We start from the raw sequence: 20019 nt of genomic DNA, 5'->3' as shown, positions 1-20019 counted from the left end.
TAACGCTTCACCGCACGTCTGCCTTCCCTTCCTCTCACCTCGCACTATCTTCCATCCCCCCACCCCTGCTCTCTCCTTTTCCCTCCACCTCTTCACTCGCCCAATGCTCTTTCCCTCTTCCCCACTCTTTTTCTTTCTCCCTTTTTCTTCGTATCCCATCCATCCATTGGGACCACACTCTGTGCAGAGCGTTGGTGCTGCCTAAGCAGTCTCCTTGGCTATTGGGCACAATCCTGGACAGGGCACTCAGACACTGGATACCAGTAAGCTGGCACTCATTTTGCCGACCTCAGAAGGATGACAGGCAGAGTCAACCCCACCTGCTATTTATTTAACAGCCAAGAGGGATTTGAACTCAGGATCCTAGGATTCCAAGCCCACCACCCTAACCATTAAGCCAACACCAGGCATTCTTGAATATCACTGTCAGTGAAGTGACGGGTGGTATTTCGAGTGTATAATATTGGGAATCCGAGAAGTGGAGTACTGTACTGTATGCATAATATTGGGAATCCTCGCAGTGGTCTTTGTGGATATTGGGAATCCTGGTAGTGGTCAAGTGGAATATTGGGGAACCCAGACTAAACTCGCCAAGAGGCATCGGCACCATTCCCTAACCTTAAGTTGTGCTCCTCAAGGCCATATTTCTTTGGGAAAGGAGGCCGTGGGCCCCCTCTCCTCACCAAATCCCTCCTGTCATGAAAACCTCTTCTCCACAACCACCTGAACAATACGGACCAAATTTGGTACAATGAATGAGGACAGCAAGGTCTTTTAGGGTTGTGCTCCCCATCAAGATCCACCCATTTAAAGGGAGCAAAAGTGGGTTTTGACCCCCAAAAAATATTTTCTGAGAAACCGACAACCGGATCCAGACCAAACTGGCCATGTGGTATCGTGACCATGCCCAAACCTTAAGTCGTGCTCGCCATGGCTATATCTCCCCTGGAAATGGGGCCACGGCCTCCCTCGCCGAAACCCTCATAGTGACTAAAAAATATTTTCCTCACAAACTACATGACCAATCTGGACCAAATTTGGTATGATACATCAGAACAATAAGGTCTCATGGGGTTGTGATCCCCATCTGGATCCGCTCACTAAAAGAGGATGAAAAGGGGGGTTTCTCCTCAAATTCAGGTAATTTTCAGAAACCGACGGCCAGATGCAGACCAAACTCTTCACGAAGCATAGGGACCACACTGTTAACTTAAGTTGTGCTCCTCATGACCGTACCACTTCACGAAGGGGGGGCCATGTCCCCTTCCCCATAATTCCTCATTTTCACCCCACCTGTTGGGGAAATAACCGTCAGTCCCCCACAGGGCGATTTTTGTGATTATAATTTAATCTATTCACTGACTGGAGTGTGCCTCGGTAACAATGCGAGCAGCAGACCAAACGTGCAATCGACTCGAGGTGAGATATGCATTCACCAAGTCGGATGAATCAAATCGGTGAATTCACAATGTTGCCACACAACCAATATCAAGTCAGGATCGATGGATTGTCGAGACCAAGGCTTTCTCTTTCCAAATGTTAACTCCTGAACACCAACTTCCCAGTGGAGTAAAGGTTTGCAAACACCTGGCGCCAGGTAAGGGCGCTTATCAGCATGTGACGTGAAAAGAATTCCACAAATCGCAATGTTTGTTTTCACCGAGCTATCTGTCCCTCAATCCTTAAGCCCGTGGTTAGAATCTTCCGAAAGTAAAAGCCTCAATGTTAGGGCGCGATGTCAACCATTTCACTCGACGCAACCTGTTCCAACTCAACTCACCTGTCAGCTTTTCTTGATATGCATGGACCAATGATGGGTTTATAACAGTGTGTGATGGTTTACAAGGTTTCCTTTTAATTTTCAAATCCAGTGTCATCGTGTTTAAAATCCAAAATATGTTCAGCTTCCATGACCTGACACCGCCGTTTTTTTGTTGGCATCCATCTTTTTTTTAATTTTTTTTTTTAATGAAACCATCATGACAACTTGTTGTGTCAAACCAATCAGAGAATATCTTCAATTATTTTAACCATACATGTGGCAGAAACCAACTGTCTGATTTGTAAATACATAAACAAAAAATAAACATGATTACAACATTCAAGTGTCGTTACATGTTCAAATGTTCTGTACGCCAATGCATCGAGTGGTAAACATCCCCTCTGAGCTGTCTCGCCTGGGTTTGAATCCCGACCCAGCGATCAACTGTGATCCTGTTGTTTCACAGGCAGGGGGATTCATCGATGTGTGTGCCGTCCCTCGGATGGACGATAAATTGAGCGTCCTGTCCACCAATATTGGCTGGTGGACGTCAAAGATCCCACGGTGTCCTTTGTGAAGAGTAGGTGAGTCAATGCCGGCACCATGAATGTGTTCCAAATTCCTGCTCTAACAAACAGGGATGCACGGTGACCCCTGGCACCATAATCATCCACCGGCAAGCAAGCACCCAGATACAGCCAATCTTACCTGTGCAAGCATTGTCCAGCTCGGCTTTTCTGAGCACCAGAGGAGAGAAGTTCTGCACAACACACGTGTGAAACTGCATCCGGAAGACGGCTTCCCGCTTCCTGCCTTGCTCCAGCATGTGGTAACACACTACCTGGAAAAGAGAAGCCCATTCATTTGCAAAGCACAAGCCCTTGGTCCAATGGAGAATGAGATTAAGGAGGCAAATCCTTTGCCCTCGAGTTACAAACCTTGAGCTTGGCCCAAGGACTCTCACTCTTTGATATTTTTTGGGGGATTAAGACTTTGGGGTCAACAGAGGGCAAAACAGAAATTTATTCAACTCAAAATTTTGAAAAATGAATAACTCGGCATTAAACAAAGAGTTCGTGTCCGGAGCTTCCCTCTTGCGATGCGGACTCGTTTTTGAACCATGATTGTCGGTCAAAGTGTCACATTGGGACTTTTCACCTGTGGACGTTTGAACGGTGAATTGTCAGATCAACAGCCAACTGCCGGGAGAATTTTACCGGAATAGCTTTCCAAGCATAACGATGGGAAGTCGCCCACCATGCGAGTTCCAGACAATCATCAATAACAATCAACAGTAAATGTCTTTCATCCAAACCGATGCCGGTTTCGCCATCGCAGCGGTATGCCGGGCGCACGGCTCCCACATGCACCACCTTGCCTTCATGGCACCATGAGGAAGGAACGCGTAACTGGCCACACTCCGAAAACTATCCAGCCGAGTCGGGGGACCGCGCACTGACTACTCGAAGAACGAGCGCTTGGCGTGCAGGCTGTGGATCTTAGATACGCATTCCTTAGAGCTTGATATACATCAAAGTAAATGCACAGACATGCAAAGCCTCACACAAATTCACGGTCCTCCATCACACAGAGCCAGCAACCGCAGCACCCACCAAGTAGGCCTGGGTGCTGCAGGTACTCGAGTGCATTAAAATTTTTATCTTTATTTTAGAGGAGTTCCGTTTCATTCACGACAAACACATTTATATCTTATACAATGCAACAAAGCATGTCGGCAACTTCTTTCTAAATATGTACTGAAATGATCTGAGAAACAACTCAATCTGTCATTTTTCCAGTTACATGTGAAGAGACGAGATTGCAAAATTAACTTTGCCCCCAGGAGGTGGTATTTATCTTCGTTCGTGGCCTACCAGGGGTCGCCGTGCACCCCCACCCCTGAACGAACAAGAGTTCCTTGGTATCAAAATGTTCATCGAAAGCTCCACATCCAGAAAAATCCGATTGACTGGAAATTTCATCCGATTGACTGGAAATTTGAACAGGATTTGCACATCAGGTCAGTGAATTCAAGCACCTATTACTTTTCAGGTTATCTTAGGTCAAAAGGTCAACCCAAAAATAGGCCACATTTTAAAATTGTTTCCAAAATTGTCAATTTTCATCCGATTGACTTGAAGTTTGAAGACCATTTGCATATGAGGTCGCTGAATTCAGCCACCTATTCATTTTGAGGTAAACATAGGCCAAAAGGGCAAAATAGGCCAAAAGGCCAATTTAGGCCAAATTTTCAAAATCCTCAATTTTAATCCAATTAACTTGAAATTTGAAGAGCATTTGCATGTCAGCTCACTGAATTCAACCACCTGTTAATTTCGAGGTTATCATAGGCCAAAAGGTCGACAAAGGCCAAAAGGTCAACACAGGCCAAAAGGTCGACAAAGGCCAAAAGGTCAACACAGGCCAAAAGGTCAACACAGGCCAAAAGGTCAACACAGGCCAAAAGCCCAAATTTTCTAAAATCCTTAATTTTCATCCGATTGACTTGAATTTTGAAGAGCATTTTCATGTGCGGTCGCTGAATTCAACAACCAATTAATTTTAAGGTCAAAAGGTCAACACAGGCCTAACTTCAAAAATTGATAGATTGGGCCAAAACCTAAATATATCACGATATCTCAAAAAGTTGTGGACAATTTATGACAAAGCAAGGTGGATGAGATGAATCGGTGACAAGAACAAGCAGATTGGGTTTTGGTTCGGTTCCAGCCCATCAGTGGGATACAAAACGTAAACTGTTCCACCTGGCAGAGGTAAGCGCTCTACCGAGTGCCCTTCTAGTTTTGTACTCGTATTTAATAAATGCCTTCTGCTTGTACTTCATAACATTGCTTATCTCCCTGCTCAACCACTCTGGCCTCGTTCTGCCTCTACCTTTACACATCACTGGAATATACCGATTCCACCTTACACATTTGCTCCTGGAAGGTTTCCCATTTTTTTCTGATGCTGATTGTCCTATTGTTAGCTTCTCCAAATCTTCATCATGCATTCCTAAGGTACAGTGCAAGTTAGCAGGATGTATACAGGTATGCACACTCACTTCTCAGCCATCTTAGCCTGGGTTCAAATCTCGACTAACCTAACGTGCCTGCTTGTGTAAACTCAGGACCATGCAATTAATTTTCTGAGTTGAAGAACACGTTTTGCTGGATGGGTCGAATTCCCACAGGAGTTTGCTTAAAGGAAGTGCAAGGAGGTGTTTAGAGGTTCCCAACGTACCATGATGTCCCCTTTGAGAGGCAAGCCAGGCACAATGTTGATGCACAGCAGGTCCATCTCAGGGGGAACCTCACTGAAAATGCAACCAAAGACACCATCAGGAATGGGAATGTGCATGCAGCCCCTTCCGCACCTTCACAAGATAGCGGGATGAAACCGACCTCAATGGGGCCATAAACATTCTTTAACGGCACTCAAATTACTTTGGGCTGCAAATGTCAACAGTAAACCTTGAAATTGTATTCAAAATGGGATAGAAAAAGGGAGCATTTTAAGACATTGATGTGTGAAGATACCATGCTGCAAGAGTGTTCTTTTAATGTTGAAAACCAGGTGTATAAGGGCATTATCGAGGTATATGGAAATGCTTCAGGTATATAATGTGCACTTACAAGACCTCTGAGGTGTATATGAGCTGCAAGGCCTGGTAGATCTTGATGAAAGGGCGGCAGCCTGTGGGGGAGGGGGGAAGAGAGACAGGGAGAGACAGAGACAGAGACGGAGAGACAGAGAGACAGAGACAGAGACAGGGAGAGACAGACAGAGACAGAGACAGAGACAGGGAGAGACAGACAGAGACAGAGACAGAGACAGAGACAGAGACAGAGACAGAGACAGAGAGAGGGAGAGACAGAGACAGAGACAGAGACAGAGACAGAGACAGAGACAGAGACAGAGACAGAGACAGAGACAGAGAGAGAGAGAGAGAGAATGTTAAAGCTGCAGATCCTCACCATGCCTCCCACCCCACCCCAAAACAGCAAGATGCCATATTTTATCTTTAGGATTTCTCTCAACAAAAGGCAGAGTGTCGTTAAGTTTAAGGATGCAATGAGAGAATATGGTGCGAGGAACATACCCCCAGCAGGTGATAAACTGGGTAGCTGGTGTAACAGCAATCCATGCAAGAACAATGGCTGGCTGTTCACCTTCACCCGACCAGATAGCAGCTGGCTAAAATACCCCACATACCTGTGGGCCAGGGGGTGAAATTAATTAGGTCCTCAATCACTTCCAAGCTATAAGTAATATATATATATATATATATATATATAAATATATATATATATATATATATATATATATATATATATATATATATATATATATATATTTAAAACTTCCATTAACCTTTTCTTTTCTTCACCGACTTTCGAACTTTAATCCCTGGGAATGTAATGACTACCGGTGGTGCCTAAAGCACTTGAAGGAGCAGGCACGTGTATCACATGCAGGGCACAGGAATCCAGCATGCAACCGACGAATCAACACAACGTATCGGATTTCAACCTAAGATTCTCAGAAATGTGATCTGATGGGATCACCAAGCAGGTGAACCCAAACTCTGATGATTGAATGTGAATCAGGCATCTGTGAGCACCGGGGTATTGATGGGCCAACTACTTTACAACCATGAAAAAGTCTCATGCTGTGGTTTTACACCGAGCTTGGAGTGGCCGATTATTATCGGAGAAATACCAAACCCGAGCATGGATACAGATTGTAGAAACGTCTCAACGGTTAAAAAACACCCATTTTGTCCTTTTTTCCCCCTCTGTCTGTCTGTCTGTCTCTCTCTCTCTCTATCTCTTTTTCTTGCGAACAATAACAGCTCGTTATCACGCGCGAATTCCTTTCTCCAAGCAGGATCAAGTGTCAACATTGGCCTGTTCTGGACTTGAACCTACTTTATCAGATGGTGTAAAACGGGCCGCGAGTCGGAAGTTGAGGACAATTTGGCGCCAACGTTCACGAAATAACGTGCTGAGCTGCACACAAGCAAAGTCCATGCAAACAGGCTGCGCAAAGGTGTGCAAGAACACAAGCAGGGTCTGCTACTGACTACGCGTGTGTGCACACATGATTGGTATCATGAGGACATCAATGCTTACAAAGAACTGTGCACTTTCAATGCAATGATATTAATAACAATAACAATAATAATAATAATAATAATAATACTTGTCTTGTTAGGAACTTCATAATAATGCCTGTGGTTCATTGATGTGGAAATAAGTTAATGTAACAACAATTCACAAGTACCTGGAAGATCAATCGTTCATGTTTATACCTGACTCGGTGGTGTCATGTTTGGAGTGTCTGCTCTGAATGGAGGAGGCTGGTGGTTCAAACCTGTCCTAGTTATACCAAAGAGTTATAAATGGAACGCGGCGCTTACTTGCTTGACTCTCAGAATTTAAAAGTAACCAAACAACCATGGGTTGACAACCATTGCGCAGGCTTTAGAGAGGCCCAACGGTCTCTTGCTGCGCCGACGGTCCTTGCGTGGGAACTCGTATTAGTTATTTGTTATGATTTAGCTGGCTCAGATAAATAAATGTCATGGATTATTTAAATTATTCTCTCATACTGTACATATCATGCTTGGAACAATAACTATCTCTCTGATCGTTGTTTTCACTTTCATTCATGTTATTCCACTTCGAGTGCTCTTCTCTGCTTTTAATGGCAATGCAAGGCGAGTGTTGACACAAGCGGTGTGTTCCCATCCCTGTCTGTCTGTCTGTCTGTCTGTCTGTCTGTCTGTCTGTCTGTCTGTCTGTCTGTCTGTCTGTCTGTCTGTCTGTCTGTCTGTCTGTCTGTCTGTCTGTCTGTCTGTCTGTCTCTCTCTCTCTCTCTCTCTCTCAAGCTCCAAAGTGCCAGGTACATGTCATAACATGGAACGGTGCGATAAGAACAAAGTGAGACTGTTCTGTAAGGAGGGTAAGTCACAAGGAGCGTCATTTTCCCGCTTAATCAAACGGACAGATTTAATGTAACATTTCATTTCACCACGTTCACGTGATTGCTGGAGCGAGTGGTAACATTTGTTCGGAGGGTAATCTCAGTTCCTTCCATAAATCTCAGAACTAGTGTGTATCTACCCTCAGGAGAGCCAGAAAACAACATCTTTCTAATCTCAAGTCTGAACTCTCAAACCTCTCTCTCCCTCCTCCAAATCCTGGTGGTGTCTCATTAACCTCGCCGAAGGAGAGGGTAGTGCATTTGGGTACGTTTGGTTGTTTGTTTGTCCACACAGAACTCCGTGCAACCGCTTGTCGGATCAAGACGAAATTTTCACCAGAGGAGCGAATACTCATGGATAATGTTTTGTTGATAATTATGGCATCACAGGTCACGTGATGTCTCATGTGGCAGCCATGTTGGAAAAACAGAAAAACTTTGGTCCTCTCTCTGAAACGGCGGCAAGGAAAAAATTGAAACGGCACACCGCAAGTACTCCTCTTGGGGAATGAGTGCGATTTTTTTTATGTCATCATTGCATAAGTAGAACGATGCATATGATCAGTATGAACATTTTTGAGGGTCATCTAGGCTGGGCAGATTCTCCAGAACGGCTGGGCAGATGGAGGGGAAACTTCACACACGCTTCCCAAGCCTTGGGGATACCAAGGTGTTCACAAATAAATGATCGGTCGCATGGTTGGGCAGCCATATTGGATTGAAGGTAGATATTAAAATAAAAAAAATTCTCTTGAACCGCTGGATCAATCGAAATGAAACTTCAAAATTATGATCTCGTTGTGATGGAGAATACATATTTTTTTTAATTTCAACCAGATCAGATGCATGGCCTGGCAGCCAGAATTATTTATTTTTTTGAATCTGGTTTTTTTTTTTGTCTTGTTGTTTTGTTTTGAATAAGACTCACTTGGCTGTGCCTGGATGGCTTTGAGGAGAGAGGAGCAGCAGCTGAAACCCAAATCCTATCTCGGATCCTCGTGATGACTTCATCTTTGCTTTTCGTTTGTTCGGGTTCCTTCTGAAGACTCCAATGCAGTACACCTCTTTTATTTGGACTTCCATTTGATTTGAATTCAATTAGTTTTTTTTAATCCCATTTCTGAATTGAATTGAATAAAGAGGATATAACGGGTCAGGATTCTGTTCAAAGCGGGGTGTCTTGCTACATGGTCATCACTGCCAGCAGTTATAAAGTGGCAGTTCCCGTATTAAGAGCATACACCGAAAACCGTTCAATGGAGGAAAATGAAAAACTTGACCACAAGCTACGTGACCATTTGATATTACTTGGATGATGCCCGCTCCCTGAGAACTTGCATGGTGAATTAAACAAAGCCGAATGCCCAGAGACAATGCCACTTCCTCACACTATAAATTAGAATCATTGTAACCGCTTCAGCCTTTGTTGTGCTACGCTGGCGAAAATAGCGAAGAAGAATAAGAAGAATAAGAATAAGTACAATTTGGCATTTTAACGATCTCCTGATTTATACTTTAGGGATCTATTGTGGCATCTTTATCTTTATCAGCCTTCACAGTTATGAAAACACTTACGAACGAGAATAAAAGCTACTTTGTAAAGGCTTATGAATACATGTACTTTATAGCAGACTTTTCAAAGTATAATTTGTACACATTTACCCCAGAAGTGTGGATAGATGATGGGGTTAGATGTTACCTATGAGGTCTGGGCCCCAGGGTAGTTACCCCGCATGAATCTCCCCTCCCACACCTTCCCGTCCCGGAGCCCCTGCTCGCATCATGTCCTACTCAAGATTGCGATAGTAAGTATTCCATGAATACTGTGTAGTTGTTGGTATGTCATGTGCAGCACCTGCATGCTGATTGGATCTTCCCTGTGGGGTGCATCTCTGTTGCTGATGCAGTTCCCCCTGTTGGTGAGGGAAGGAATTTCAAATTTGTTCAAATTGGAATTTGCGGTCGACACTTCGTCGAAACACATGGTGAGACTTTTAATGACTACTAACTGTCTGCTGGTAGACCGGTCACAGATTTAATGACCGTTTGAGTGATGGCACACTCATTGATGCAATATCCTGCCTGTGATGCACCAGGTTGGCCGTTTTCGTCTGGTTACCAACCTCGAAGTTTCTTTGCATGTGCAGTAAATTACACAAAATAATGTGGTTTTATTTTTCCTCTCTTCAAGAATATAGACAGTGGGGTCGTGGGGACACCAATTGGGCACAACCGGTAATGAAATAACCTAACAGAAAAGGAAGCGAGAGAGTAAGGGAGGAAATAACAGGATAATTAAGTGAGATGGTTGAGTTACAAAGGGTTAATGGGGATAATAAAGATCTTGGGTCAGGATGGAGGATGACACAAAATGGTGGGGAAATGGTTATTTGAAACCCTTCAGGGAAGAGTGAGACGGAACAACTGGAAGGTGGTCCCACAGATTGGAGAAGTGATGATTAAAAGGAGTCAGGTGTGCAGTCATCCCAGAAGTGAGGAATAAGAGAGTTCAGGTGTGCAGTCATCCCAGAAGTGAGGAAGAAGAGAGTTCAGGTGTGCAGTCATCCCAGAAGTGAGGAATAAGAGAGTTCAGGTGTGCAGTGATCCCAGAAGTGAGGAAGAAGAGAGTTCAGGTGTGGTCAACCCAGAAGTGAGGAATAAGAGAGTTCAGGTGTGGTCAACCCAGAAGTGAGGAATAAGAGAGTTCAGGTGTGGTCAACCCAGAAGTGAGGGATAAGAGAGTTAAGGTTTGGAGTTAACCCAGAAGTGAGGGATAAGAGTGTTAAAATCCATGGGATCTTTCATGCAGTCAATCCATGGGATCGATGACGTCCACTTACGTCCACTTACGGGAACACCGTGGGATCAATAATGTTCACTAACGGCAACACTGTCGGATCTTTAACGTCTACTCATGGGAATAAGAGAGTTCAGGTGTGGTCAACCCAGAAGTGAGGAATAAGAGAGTTCAGGTGTGCAGTCATCCCAGAAGTGAGGAATAAGAGAGTTCAGGTGTGGTCAGCCCAGAAGTCAGAAAACAGAGAGTTCAGGTGTGCAGTCATCCCAGAAGTGAGGAATAAGAGAGTTCAGGTGTGGTCAACCCAGAAGTGAGGAATAAGAGAGTTAAGGTTTGGAGTTAACCCAGAAGTGAGGGATAAGAGTGTTAAAATCCATGGGATCTTTCATGCAGTCAATCCATGGGATCGATGACGTCCACTTACGGGAACACCAAGGGATCGATAACGTCCTCCAATAGTAACACTGTCAGATCTTTAACGTCTACTCACGGGAATACCGTGGGATCAATAATGTTCACTAACGGCAACACTGTCGGATCTTTAACGTCTACTCATGGGAATACCGAGAGATCTTTAACGTCCACAAACGGGAACACCAAGGGATCGATAACGTCCTCCAATAGTAACACTGTCAGATCTTTAACGTCTACTCACGGGAATACCGAGGGATCTTTATCGTCCACGAACGGGAACACCGAGGGATCTTTAACGTCCACGAACGGGAACACCGAGGGATCTTTAACGTCCACGAACGGGAACACCGAGGGATCTTTATCGTCCACGAACGGGAACACCGAGGGATCTTTATCGTCCACGAATGGGAACACCGAGGGATCGATAACGTCCTCCAAAAGCAACGCTGCAGGATCTTTAACGTCCACGAACGGGAACACCGAGCGATCGATAACGTCCTCCAATAGTAACACTGTCGGATCTTTAACGTCCACAAACGGGAACACCGAGGGATCTTTAACGTCCTCAAACGGCAACATCGCTGGATCTTTAACGTCCTCCAGTACACAAGAACATTTATGTGTAAAGCTGCTTGGAGAACTCCAGGGTGGCGGTTTATAGCTCGGTGGAGTTTCAAACCCAGGCTTCACAATTTCAGTACACACATTGCGGTCGACTAAATGTGACTTGATTATGATGAGCACTAAAGTGCCAACTAGGAAAAGGCAATGCTGCGTAAAATCTCCTTAACCGTTCAAAAAGCAAAATTGTGTTGTTTGTATAAATAAATAAACAATCCTCACCTCCTCTGTGAAGGTTGTGACTCAGCTGCTACCTGGTCATCATAGAACCTGTGCATAGCATACCGGTCCAAGGCCTGGTCTGCACTGCAAGTCAAATGTGAGGAAAAAAACATTATAATTATATTATTTGGCAAAATCAATTTTCCCCTAAAATTCATTTATTTAGAATAAAGCTTCAGGATTACATCACATTCCGAAAATATCTTCACAATATCTATTGACTGAAATGACAATTCGATAAAAATCAAAAAATTTTGTTTTTGACTCATCCATCCATTTAGTACATACACAGATATAGTGGAGCTAATGCCACTTACATCCTCCGTTCCAAGACAGGTTTAAACCACCCTGATCCCACTTAGATCATCCGTTCCAGCATTGGTTTAAACCACCCTGATCCCACTTACATCCTCCGTTCCAGCATTGGTTTAAACCACCCTGATCCCACTTACATCCTCCATTGCAGCATTGGTTTAAACCACCCTGATCCCACTTACATCCTCCATTCCAGCATTGGTTTAAACCACCCTGATCCCACTTACATCCTCCGTTCCAGCATTGGTTTAAACCACCCTGATCCCACTTACATGCTCCATTCCAGCATTGGTTTAAACCACCCTGATCCCACTTACATTCTCCATTCCAGCATTGGTTTAAACCACCCTGATCCCACTTACATCCTTCATTCCAGCATTGGTTTAAACCACCCTGATCTCACTTAGATCCTCTGTTCCAGCATTGGCTGAAACCACACTGATCCCACTTACATCCTCTGTTCCAGCATTGGTTTAAACCACCCTGATCCCACTTACATCCTCCATTCCAGTATTGGTTTAAATCACCCTGATCCCACTAAGATCCTCCGTTTCAGGATTGGTTTAAACCACCCTGATCCCACTTACATCCTCCATTCCAGTATTGGTTTAAACCACCCTGATCCCACTTACATCCTCTATTCCAGTATTGGTTTAAACCACCCTGATCCCACTAAGATCCTCCATTCCAGGATTGGTTTAAACCACCCTGATCCCACTTACATCCTCCATTCCAGCATTGGTTTAAACCACCCTGATCCCACTAAGATCCTCCGTTCCAGGATTCGTTTAAACCACCCTGATCCCACTTACATCCTCCATTCCAGCATTGGTTTAAACCACCCTGATCCCACGAAGATCCTCCGTTCCAGGATTGGTTTAAACCACCCTGATCCCACTTAGATCCTCTGTTCCAGCATTGGTTTAAACCACCCTGATCCCACTTACATCCTCTGTTCCAGCATTGGTTTAAACAACACTGATCCCACTTACATCCTCCATTCTAGTATTGGTTTAAACCACCCTGATCCCACTAAGATCCTCCGTTCCAGGATTGGTTTAAACCACCCTGATCCCACTTCGATCCTCTGTTCCAGCATTGGTTTAAACCACCCTGATCCCACTAAGATCCTCCGTTCCAGGATTGGTTTAAACCACCCTGATCCCACTTCGATCCTCTGTTCCAGGATTGGTTTAAACCACCCTGATCCCACTTAGATCCTCTGTTCCAGCATTGGTTTAAACCACACTGATCCCACTTACATCCTCCGTTCCAGCATTGGTTTAAACCACCCTGATCCCACTTACATCCTCCATTCCAGCATTGGTTCAAACCACCCTGATCCCACTTACATCCTCCATTCCAGTATTGGTTTAAACCACCCTGATCCCACTTACATCCTCCATTCCAGTATTGGTTTAAACCACCCTGATCCCACTTACATCCTCCGTTCCATTATTGGTTTAAACCACCCTGATCCCACTTCCATCCTCTGTTCCAAGACTGGTTTCAACCACCCTGATCCCACTTACATCCTCTGTTCCAAGACTGGTTTAAACCACCCTGATCCCACTTACATCTTTTCTTCCAATACATTGGAACCTCTCTTGTATTCACGCAAGCTAAGCATCCTCTCCTGGTTAGTAAGCTTTGTTCAAACTTTGTTTGGATTTCAAATTAGTTTGTGATTGTTCAAACTAAGTATTGTTTGTGATTTTAAAATTAAAAAAAGACTACGGTCAGTCGACCATCAATTTTTTCTTGTTGAAAATGTATAAATGATAAATGTGTCATGTGACTTTTTATAACAAAAGAGAAATATATACACATCATAAAACTGAAATAAAATAGAGATAGTAAATGTCATACAAAAAATTATTCCTTCAAGTTTACCGCCGTTGACACAGCGGCTGTTAAGCCACCTTCCTTAAAGCCACTGTCACACCTTGACGTTTTAGCCAGCGTATGGCAACGTATCAAAATGTATGTAAAACGCCGGTGTACGCTGAACTATTGATTAAAAAAAAAATTTTGGGGGTATAATAACGTGTTGGACGTATGCATAACGTATTAGTAACGTACACAGAACGTCTTAATCACATATAGATAACTTATACCAACGAATGCTGAGCGTGTTGTCGGCGTTCACAACCTATGCCCAACGATAGTCGAACTTATGCATAGCGCGGCAGCGTATCACCGACGATCACGTGGCGTAGGCTATTAATAGGCTGCGGCTCGACGATTCAAATCATAACCGCACTAGACATCGAAGTGTGAAGCCGCTGTCACACCTTGACGTTTTAGCCAGCGTATGCCGACGTATGAAAAATTTGCCGAATACGCTGGCACAATTCGAATACGTTATGGGAAGTTTTGTATACGTTTAGAGCACACTGGCATACGTTGTAGTATGTTGGCATACGTCATTGTACGCCGAGTACGTAGAGAAATTTTCAGCATGTTGAAAATTTCTCGACGTACTCGATGTATGACACACATTCTGCATACGCTGGCATAAGTTGTAGGCACGCTACGCGATCGTTGGCACAAGTCGACATACGTTACTTGTACGTTACTCGTAAGTCGAAACACGTCAAGGTAATCATTAGCGTCAGTGTTCCAGACTCCCCTGGTTTTTTTTTCTTCGGTATGACGGTTATGATTTAAATCGTTGAGCAGCAGCCTTTTAATTATATTATATTATAACCGCACTAGAAATCGAAGTGTCGACATGACCGTCATAACAAAGAAAAAAAAACAAAAAAAAACAGGGACTCTGGAACACTGACGCTAACGATTACCTTGACGTGTTTCGACTTATGAGTAACGTTCAAGTAACGTATGTCGACTTGTGCCAACGATCGCGTAACGTGCCTACAACTTATGGCCAGCGTTATGCGGAACGTGCGAGTCATACGCTGGCATACGTCGGGAAATTTCAAACATGGAAAATTTGTCTAACAGCTCAGCGAACTACGACGTATGCCAGCATACTATGACGTTTGCCAGCGTACTACGACGTATGCCAGCATACTACGACATATGCCAGCGTACTACAACATATGCCAGCATGCTCTTAACGTATACAAAACTTACCCATAACGTATTCGACGTGTGCTGGCATTTTAGCCCAATTTTGCATACGTCAGGCATACGTTGGCTAAATCGTCAAGGTGTGACAGGGCCTTAACACTTTGCATTAGTTATTTGTGCTTGTTGTTTGTGTCCTTTATAACATCCCTAAAAACAGTACTTTTCCTGTTTGGAATGATTTTCAATTTTTTTGGCCTTCCAGACAGGCAGAGTAAAAAAAAAAAAAATGATCTCACTCCTCTCTGCGCATGTGTGGTCGCAGTGAATTCAGAGCCAAAGTGCTGTTAAACGACAGGTTTGTTTTCCGATTGATGTTCCAATTTCTGTTTAAAATATAAAATTATTTTGAAATCAAGTTGCTCATAAACTGACATTTGTAGACAGACAGAAATGAACCCATTGCTTAATGCCACTTTTCACTTCACGTAAATGGTGTGATTAACTAGAACGACACTCGGTCGAGTGCGTACCTTCGCCAGGGTGAACAGTTTACGATTTGTATCCCACTGATGTCAGATCTGCATCCTCACTTAACCAAAACTGATTTGGCTTGTTCTTGTTATCAACCCAACTCATCCATTAAGTTTAGGCATTATCCATCACACAGTTTTGAAATATCATGTTATGTATCATTTTTGGCCCCATCTCTCAATGGTGAAGAATCACTTTAAAAAAATAAAATAATAATAAATCTCTTGGATCTGGATGCAGCTCTGGATCTTCACCAAAATCGAATGATTTCATCCTGGTCACACACCCAACCTGTCCACCAATTTTCGTCCGAACCCGTCCATAACGTTTTGAGATACTGTGCTGGTCCATAAACCAAAATAACACATACCTTTTGCCTCCATATCACCAACCATTCCATAACTATCCGTACCTCCCATCTTTCCACTCTGACCACCTGCTTGCTGATTTCTTCCTATATTATTATTCCCAGGCCATTACTCCTTCTATCCGCTCCCGCGTGCAACAGTTTTAATCATCTGACCTACCGCCTCTCCCTGTCCCCTTTCCATTTGGTCTTCTGCACGCACAACACTTCCAATCTCCTTCTCTGCATCACCTCCACCAACTCGACTCCTCTACCCTGCATTGATCCCACAATCAAACTACCTATCCAGACCTCGCTTCTGTACCTTTGCCCTCCTGGCAGAGCTCATGTCTTTTTGATTAGTTTGGGACGTTCAGGTCATCAATCAGCAGTGCTGTCCGAGTTGACCTGCGTTTATCTAGACTATTGAAAAAAACAAAAAGGATTTGAGAAGGGACCTCACAAGAGGTTAACTCAGGTGAGAGCTTGTGGAGTCGCTGGTGGAGCAACTAACTTGAATGGACACTGGATTAGTGGTAGGAAGCAAAGAGTGGCTATGAGTGGGAGGATGTAAGTAGTGGGGTACCTGAGGGGGTCAGTACTCGGACCATTATTATTCATTGCTTACATCAATCGGACGGATAATAATGGGTTACGAGTCTGCCTTCGAAATCTGCAGATGACACAAAATCTGGACTCATCACTAGATCGGGCAAAAAGATTTGCAGATGGAGTTCAACATGAAGGAATTGAAGGTGCTGGTGATGGGTAAGAATAATAAAAATGGAGATCGCATGATACAAGGGGCAAACTTGGAGTGTGTCACAAAGGAGAAGGATCTGGGGTTGATCATAGATACGGAGGGGGGGGGGGGGAACAGACATCACAGTGTCAAGCAGCTAAAAGTAAAGCAAACAGGATTTAGGTTGTATTAATAAGGGGGGGGGGTTTACAAATCAAAAGAGGTAGTGATAAGTGTGTAAAGGAATTTAGTGATGCCTCGTCTGGAATACTGCATTCAGTTTTTGTCACCATATCCGAGGAGCTAAGTAGCTGCCACAGAGAGGCGTCAGTGTCGACTGCGGAGCAATTACATCGATTCCGGGTCCAGCTCGACTAAGCCATGAGGAGTGGCTGAAAGAGAAAGGACTCCATGCACTAGAAAGGAGGCAATTACAAGGGGATCTGAAAGAGATGTCTGACATGAAGGGGTGAGACAAAATAAGGGCAGAAGGGGGTTTTTTTTCAGCAGAGTGGTCACTGACAAGTCAAGGGGGCACAGTTTAAAAGTTTAGAAGAAGAAAGTCATGACAGCAGTAAGGCAAGGGTCTTTCACTCAGAGAGTGGGGAATGCATGGAATAGTCTCTCTGCAAGGGTAGTAGCAGTAGATTCAGTTGATAGTTCAAAAACTGAGTTGGATACGTATCTGGAAGTAGTGGGGATGGGGGAGTACAAAGATGGTGGCATCATTTCAGAATTTGATGGGCCCAATGGCCTCGTCCTGCAGTAAATTCGTTGTAAATCCTCGTGAAGCACATTAATTTAATCCTCATTTGCATTCCGATGACAGGATAAAGCCAATTTGTGCAATCATTAGGTGACAACAAATAATTCCAAAGAGTAGGAGGGATTGAGCAGAGATTAAGCAGGGAAGTCACTGGGTGAAAAGGTCTATCAAGACTGCATTGATCGATAATATAATTTTGCTTGTCGATCATTTTCGCAATGCCATTTTCACACAACTATTTCCAATTGTTACGACGGCGACAAGATTCTCCCGACGTGGAAACATTAACTTCATATTTTTTTCAAAATTATTTTGAGATGGTCTTTATAGCGTAGACATTGACCGTCACAACTACGACGACCAGTGCCAATTTCAGAAAAGAAAATTTTTTTATCTTGGCAATTGGTTATCGTCCAGACACACGTGGCCGACCCAATGCAACTTTGCTGTGGCCGGATTCATGAACATCGGTTTGAAGTTCGAAATGTGCTCAACTAGCGACGCGTTCTTTAAGTATATCAGGGGAAAAGAACAGGTGAGAACCAGTGTGGGCCCCTTGAGGAATAGCACCGTGAGAGTGGTTCATGAGGAAAGTGAGATTGCAGGCTTATTAAACAGGTATCTTGCTTCAACTTTTACACAAGAATTGCCAATAGCTGAGAGTATCTATCGAGGAGGTGAGGAAGGGCTTTTACAGGTGATCCAGGTTGGAGTGGAGGAAGTAAAGGAACAGCTCGGTAATCTAAGAGTAGATAAGGCTCCGGGTCCAGATAGTATGCACCTGAGAGTATCGATGGAGGTGGCCGAGCAGGTAAGCGAGATGTTAACGGATATTTTCAATAGCTCACTGGAGTCAGGACAGGTACCGGAGGATTGGAGAGTCGCAAATGTAACATCACTATTTAAGAAAGGAGTGGCTGTGAGTGGGAGGATGTAAGTAGCGGGGCACCTCAGGGATCAGTACTCGGACCATTACTATTCATTATTTACATCAACGATTTGGATAGTGGGGTGAAGAGTAAGTTTTCCAAATTTGCAGATGACACAAAGCTTGGAGGTAAGGTGGATAGAAGAGGGGGTGGTGAACGGATACAAGAGAGTATTGACACTTGTATGGATTGGGCAAAAGATTGGCAGATGGAATTTAGCCTGAGCAAGTGTAAGGTGGTGGGGATGGGAAAGAACAATGAAAATAGAGATTACAGGATGTAAGGGGTAATTTTGGAGAGTGTCACACAGGAGAAGGATCTGGGGGTGGTCATAGATATGGGAGGCAAGCAGGCAGGGAACTTTCACTCAGAGAGTAGTTAATGCGTGGAATTGTCTCCCGAGAAATGTGGTGGCAGCAGAAACCGTCGAGAAGTTTAAATTAGAATTAGATAGGATACCTGGAAGTTATGGAGATGGAGGGGTTTCGGGATGTTGACAAGACTTTTAGGTAGTTTGAGCATTGATGGGTGATTGTGTGCATGTGGACTGAGTGCTGTTGGTGGGGGTCTCGTCAAGGGGTGTTGTGTGGTTGATGTTGTGTGTTTTTTTAATCAAGCCCATGCCCCCTCCCTTGGCGGAAAAAGAGAATAAATTACTAATAAAAGGCAATGTGTGTGCGTGTGTGTGTGTGTGTGTGTGCGCATGTGCGTGTGTGTCCTCCAAAACTCCAAAACCATGAAACCTATCAGCCTGAAACTTTGCCTGCATACTAAGAAAACTCCAAGGAGTGAAAATTGGGTGTTTGGGTTAATTAAAACATCCCTTTTGAAGATAATTAACAGCCTTATTAAATTATATCCTTCAAGATCCTCGGCCTCCTCGATGTCTGGGGTCTTAAGGCGTTTCCTGGATAACCTCGCTGGGGTCTGAAGCCACCATGTTTTTTGGCCTGCTCAACCATGCTTTTAACGTGGAACAGCTCGCAACGATTTCTTAACGATAAAGTTTTTATTTTCCACTTTCCTCACTTATATTATCGAATGCCTGTTCATCCAAGCTACGAATCGCTGGGTATATTGCAATGCTTATAAATTCCTGGAGACACCAGTGTTCGTGGCTATATTTAAATTGTGCATATGAATAACCGAGAGAATCTCTTAAACTAAGCAGAATTACTAAATGTAAGCTCCAGATATGAAAGTATCAGCAGTTCCGACTCTGGAAAAAAGTGTTGATTTGTCCAATTCTGACACTGCGTGGGCGTTTTCCAGGTGCATAGTTGTATCGGCGGCAATTGGGAATCGCTCGCCAAGCCAGACGTTCCATTGGAGTGCTTACCTGAGTGCTTAAGCCACTTACCGAACTGTGCAGTTTGTGTCCTGATCGGGATGTACAGTCGACAGTTACTACAACGTAGAGGTACGTATACAGCACACAGGGACCTGGTACATATGGGTAGATTTGGATCTGTATGGACTCTCCGCGGGTATGTGGACACTGGACATGCCATTCCTGTTACGGGTGCCATGGTGGCAAAGTTTCATCCCAT

At 44.0% G+C, this 20019-nt stretch overlaps 1 protein-coding gene across 11 annotated transcripts in view; it reads right to left on the bottom strand.

Moving 5' to 3' along the window:
• Window positions 1-20019, bottom strand: part of LOC147029242 (tensin-3-like) — a 294302-nt gene that overhangs the window by 62912 nt on the left and 211371 nt on the right. For all 11 annotated transcript variants that reach the window (XM_085880149.1, XM_085880151.1, XM_085880150.1 and 8 more), the window contains 5 exons: window positions 11805-11888; window positions 5865-5977; window positions 5398-5458; window positions 5006-5078; window positions 2471-2603 (listed from right to left, as the gene is read on the bottom strand). In XM_085880149.1, the coding sequence (XP_085736275.1) occupies window positions 2471-2603; window positions 5006-5078; window positions 5398-5458; window positions 5865-5977; window positions 11805-11888 (464 nt within the window). The remainder of the gene's footprint in view (window positions 1-2470; window positions 2604-5005; window positions 5079-5397; window positions 5459-5864; window positions 5978-11804; window positions 11889-20019) is intronic.

The sequence above is a fragment of the Eptatretus burgeri genome, chromosome 4 (assembly GCF_056783735.1).
Source record: "Eptatretus burgeri isolate ZD-2024b chromosome 4, Ebu_testis_v1, whole genome shotgun sequence".
Classification (NCBI taxonomy): Eukaryota; Metazoa; Chordata; class Myxini; order Myxiniformes; family Myxinidae; genus Eptatretus; species Eptatretus burgeri.
This window is presented reverse-complemented; position numbering and strand designations above follow the sequence as displayed.